This window comes from Pteropus alecto, unplaced genomic scaffold (genome assembly GCF_000325575.1).
Source record: "Pteropus alecto unplaced genomic scaffold, ASM32557v1 scaffold40, whole genome shotgun sequence".
Lineage (NCBI taxonomy): Eukaryota > Metazoa > Chordata > Mammalia > Chiroptera > Pteropodidae > Pteropus > Pteropus alecto.
The window spans coordinates 2,305,864-2,310,477 of record NW_006431919.1 but is presented as its reverse complement, the minus strand read 5'-3'; the positions used below and the strand labels follow the sequence as shown (position 1 = coordinate 2,310,477).

Below are 4,614 nucleotides of genomic sequence, written 5' to 3'. Positions count from 1 at the left end.
ACAAAGCAGGATGGAGGAGGTGGGTGTGGACCTTAGTAATAATAATATACTGACATAGGGAATGTTTAAGGTTTTTTAACAGAATAATCAAAAGCTCCCTCAGCAAGATAGAAAGAAGAGAGAACATGGGATGGATTAGAAAAATAAAGTGAGGGCAAAGGTGAGATTATTATAGTGATTGTGAAACTTGGGTTAACTTCAGAAAGCACCAGGGCAGGTGTTGTGCTCTGTTTTGTTAATCTATAGAGTCTGAGCCTCCACTCTACAAGTTCTCTTTAGCAGGTTTAGGCAGGCACTAGAAATTGGATGGCAGTAGTTGCCTAGGAAATTAAGGACAGAAAGACAGACTTTTTCCTTTTTACTATTTTCAACCAAATATTTTTTAATGAATCTGATACAAATTAAAGGTTTAATTAACTACAATACAAAATGCACTCTTTGTAATCTTTTGCTTTATGTGGGTCCTTAAATTACACTAAGTACAGAAATTTGTTAAGGTAAACTTCTGGAAAGATTATTTGAGGTATAGAATTCCAGTAAGATTAATTATATGACATTAATAAAAAATTGATTTATAGTTCATATTATACTTTATAGGACTTTTAGATATCTGGAAATTAATGTTACGTAATACCATTTAAATATGTAAATATTTAATTCCAGTAACTTTTCCAAGAGTATCATTTGGACAGTAGATTAAATTCTGTTTATTTCATTGCCCTTTCACTTTATGAAGCTGTTTTTAAAGCACAAACTTCAAGTGCAAGTCAGAGAAAACCTCAACTAAAGAGATTGTTTTCTATTCTAAAAATTCCTAATTTACATAGGTTATTTACAAAAATACACAAATTTATATTATTCTAGAAATTCTTTTAGCTCTGAGCTAGTATCAGTCTATGTCCTACAGAAACATTAGCATATTTGTATACAAACGCGTACAAAAGTAAATGAATGTATAGGGATGTTTGCAGCACCCTTGTTTATAAGAGAAACACTGGCAAAAACCTCAGTGTATACCAGTTATGGTAAATATAGAATCAACTATTAGGTAACCATTAAGTAGAATGAAGATCTAAATGTACCAATATGGAAAGGTGTCTGTGGTAAACAGAATGAAAAAAAGCAAGTTGTAGAATAATGTGTCCCTTTTCCGTTGGTTAAAACAGAAAAGTATAAACTCATAGAAAAATATCTGGTAGGTTAAGAACCCAAGTGTTTACAGTTTTTCTCTTGTGCTGAAGGGGAAAATAAGGGCAAAGACTTTTACTTTTCCCCATTTGAATTTGACTATATTTTACTTTTTTAACCTAAAAAAAATGAAACGAACATTTTGCTGAAGAAACTCTTCATTACAGATAAACGGGATAGTGATCATATCTTATAATCAGAGATTTCCTGTTGAGCCTTAAAATGACTAAGTCTTAGTGGCTTGGCTGACTCGTGACCTTCCTAATACTGTGCTTATTTCCTTTCGTAGCATTATAGCCTTCAGAAAGGCCAACAAAGTGGGTATTTTCATCAAAGTGACGCCACAACGTGAGGAGGGCGAAGTGACCGTGTGCTTTAAGATGAAGCATGATTTTAAAAACCTGGCAGCCCCCATCCGCCCCATTGAAGAAGGTGACCAGGGCTCAGAAGTCATCTGGCTCACCCAGCATGTGGAACTGAGCTTGGGCCCGCTTCTTCCTTAAAAGGTTTATCTGTTGGGCATATCCCAAAGGACAGTATCACCACAAGCTTGTGTTAAAATGTGGAAGCTGCTGCTTCGGTAGGCCTTGTTTATAATGATGTAGCCGTGCACTACTGAATCCTATTTCTAGGAGGGTGGGGACATAAGCAAGGCATTAGGAACGCTGGGTAACTGCTGTTCCTCTTGCTCTCACTTCTGTTAACACCAGTATATCTGTGTCTCCCTCACTGAACTCTGCACGTTGAATATCAACAGCATAGTTTCATCCTGAGAAAGGGGATGGCTATTCCTTGGAATGGCATTAGATTTACCACCTGTGAAACTCTGACACACTGTCTGTCTCCTGATCTGATCTCACAAAGGATCACAATCTCACAAATGAAACTTAAAATGATAACCAAAAGGTAGACTTGCTAGCCATGATCCTGTATTGGTCTCAACTTGTACCAACTGCTTTCTGCATTCCATTAGATATAAACTAGCAGTCTGTAAACATAACCTTTCACTTGCCATCATGGCTCCCATCTTGCCATAGATTTCCATTTGACAGAAAAATACAGTTGTCACATTGTCTTTGGTTTTGTGATGAGTGAAAGAGCCTCTGAAATTCTTAAGGCGCTTTGATTTGCCCCCTTCTAAGTGAATACAGTATACTTATTTATTGACTGCTCTTAAAATTTTTTCCCAGTAGACTATGAAACTTTTAAGAATTAGAGAGGCAAGCACTTACATGTCATGTCAAGGGGGTGGCAAATTCCATTCATTTTAAATGTTGCCATAATATCCAGGGATTAATGCTGCCACAGGGAGGCAATCTTTACATGCCTTACTCCCTACCCCTTCTCTGCTCTGCCTCTCTAACTCAGTAGATTGTCGTGTGTATTCGGGACCTGGAAAGAGCCCAAAGAAAACTTGGTGGACAAGTTCACTTCTGGAATGCAGAAAACATTTAAAGGTTAGATTTTTAGCATGATCTGAACTAATGTTCTTTCCGTTGATTTTAAGAGGAAATTAAGTTATAATCTCTTGAATCCAAAACTGGATATTAAGAAAAAGAACCTTTCTTGAGTTCGACTTTTATTATATGGTATGTCAAATTAGACCATTTTGATTGTGAACTGTAAAATAGCTCAGCAAGTAACCCAGAGCACTTGCCTCATAGCCACGTGCTGTTTTCGGTTGGTATCCTGGAGTTGGATTATTAACCTTAATTTCTGTGATGTTTTCCAAAATGAGACTTGACAAAGTAGACAACCAGCTGCACTACGTTTTCTATAAAAGCATTGTGAGCAGTGGCCAATGGACTTCTGGTGAAAGAAACTTCCTGTTTATCCTGGTTTTGTTTTTAAGTTCAAGCCTTTACTTTAAAAAAAAAAAAAAAAAAAAAGATGTATAGTAATGTAGAATACAGACAGGACACAGTATCTTGTCAGCTCCCCCTGGAAGATAAGAATATTTAGGAAGCCTTTGAAAGACACTAAATTGTATTCTTAAGGTCAAGCAAATTTTATGAAACAATGTTCCACAGAGTAATATATATGCTGCAGTGTAAGAAAAAATACTCATATCTCTAATATGACAGAAATAAGTAAGGTTTAGCCTCTTAGGAGTGGGGGCAAGGATTGTGTAATGACAAATATGCAGACTATAGAAATAGTTTAATTTGTTGTGACCCAAGTGTTAAATTAATTTTTATTTCACTACTTGCTAGAGCCTACTGTGAAGCCACTCCTCCATATTTGCCAGTGGAGGAAATAGGCATCAAAGTAGAGAATAGCTTCCTATGTTTGCACATTTGCATAGACTACACATAATTGTGTGTCATAAGTTTATGGCATGTAGCTGGCATTTTTTTCCCAAAGGTAATAACGTTGAAGGAATGGGTCTCATCAACCCTCCTGTGACACAGAAACACAAAAACACTTGATCATAGAATTTTTTTCATCAGAAACTGAATTAACTTGCAGAATGACAGAGCCATTGGTTTAATATTTCCTCAAGATAGTTTTCAGTGCAAGCCAGTATTCTGTGTTAGACGTGGTTCAACACCTGTAGCTAGTGAATTCAGAATTTTGTTGCTTTTTTTATATTAGATCAGGTGCAAGATTTTTAACGCATAGTCAGTGTGCACCACTGCAGGCAAATTAGATGTCATTAGCACTAGAAACTACAATTTTGGAAACTTAAAGCTGTAAGTTTGGATTCATGATTTGATTAGCCCACCAAAGTTTTTCTTTGTTCAAAGTGCTTATAGATGTAATGAGCTAAGTGTCATACATATTTGTGAAGAAACATCCTTTTTGGTCCCTTTTGGGAATGAGAGGCATTCCTTGATCTTTATGAATGACAGGTTCCTGTTTTGCCTTATTGCCTAATGTAGTGAAATAAAGCAGACAAAGCTCGAGTGTGTCTTTTCTTTGGTTTCATGAAGACTGCTCGTAATAGCATGGCTCAGAATCAGATGATAGAGGTGGAGCCAAAAGAATATGAGAATCAGTGGGGCATGCTCCCTTCTTCCATTTCTTTAAAGGAACTAAGCCAAAACCTCATACCATGTTAGTTCATTGTAACATGACATAGATCGATGTTACTTGAATTCCTTATAAACATATTCTCAGAACCATTATATAAATGTTGTTAGGTCTCTACCAGCCTTTATCCTGGGTCACTGCTGCCAAAGATATCCTTTCAAATATATAAAATGGCCCAACCCCAACAAGTAGCCACTCATCCACTTTTTCTGTACTCGTATGTATAACTCTTCCCTCCTTTTACTGTAAATGAATTGTTCCCCCTCCTCCCGTCTCAAGCCAGCCCCACCACTTAATGCACTCAGTCTCATCCTCTTACCTTTTCAAGGATATCACTTGAGCAATTCTCCCCAGCCCTCTCCTGCATCGTTTCCAGCAGCATGCTGTGATTTC

At 36.9% G+C, this 4,614-nt stretch overlaps 1 protein-coding gene across 1 annotated transcript in view; it reads left to right on the top strand.

Annotated features, from left to right (window-relative positions):
• DCTN4 (dynactin subunit 4) overlaps nucleotides 1-4,094 on the top strand; it is a 29,620-nt gene extending 25,526 nt beyond the window's left edge. The window contains exon 13 of the mRNA XM_006906409.3: nucleotides 1,478-4,094. Coding sequence (XP_006906471.1) covers nucleotides 1,478-1,691 — 214 coding nt within the window. The 3' untranslated portion in view covers nucleotides 1,692-4,094. The remainder of the gene's footprint in view (nucleotides 1-1,477) is intronic.
• The last annotated feature ends 520 nt before the right edge of the window (nucleotides 4,095-4,614 follow it).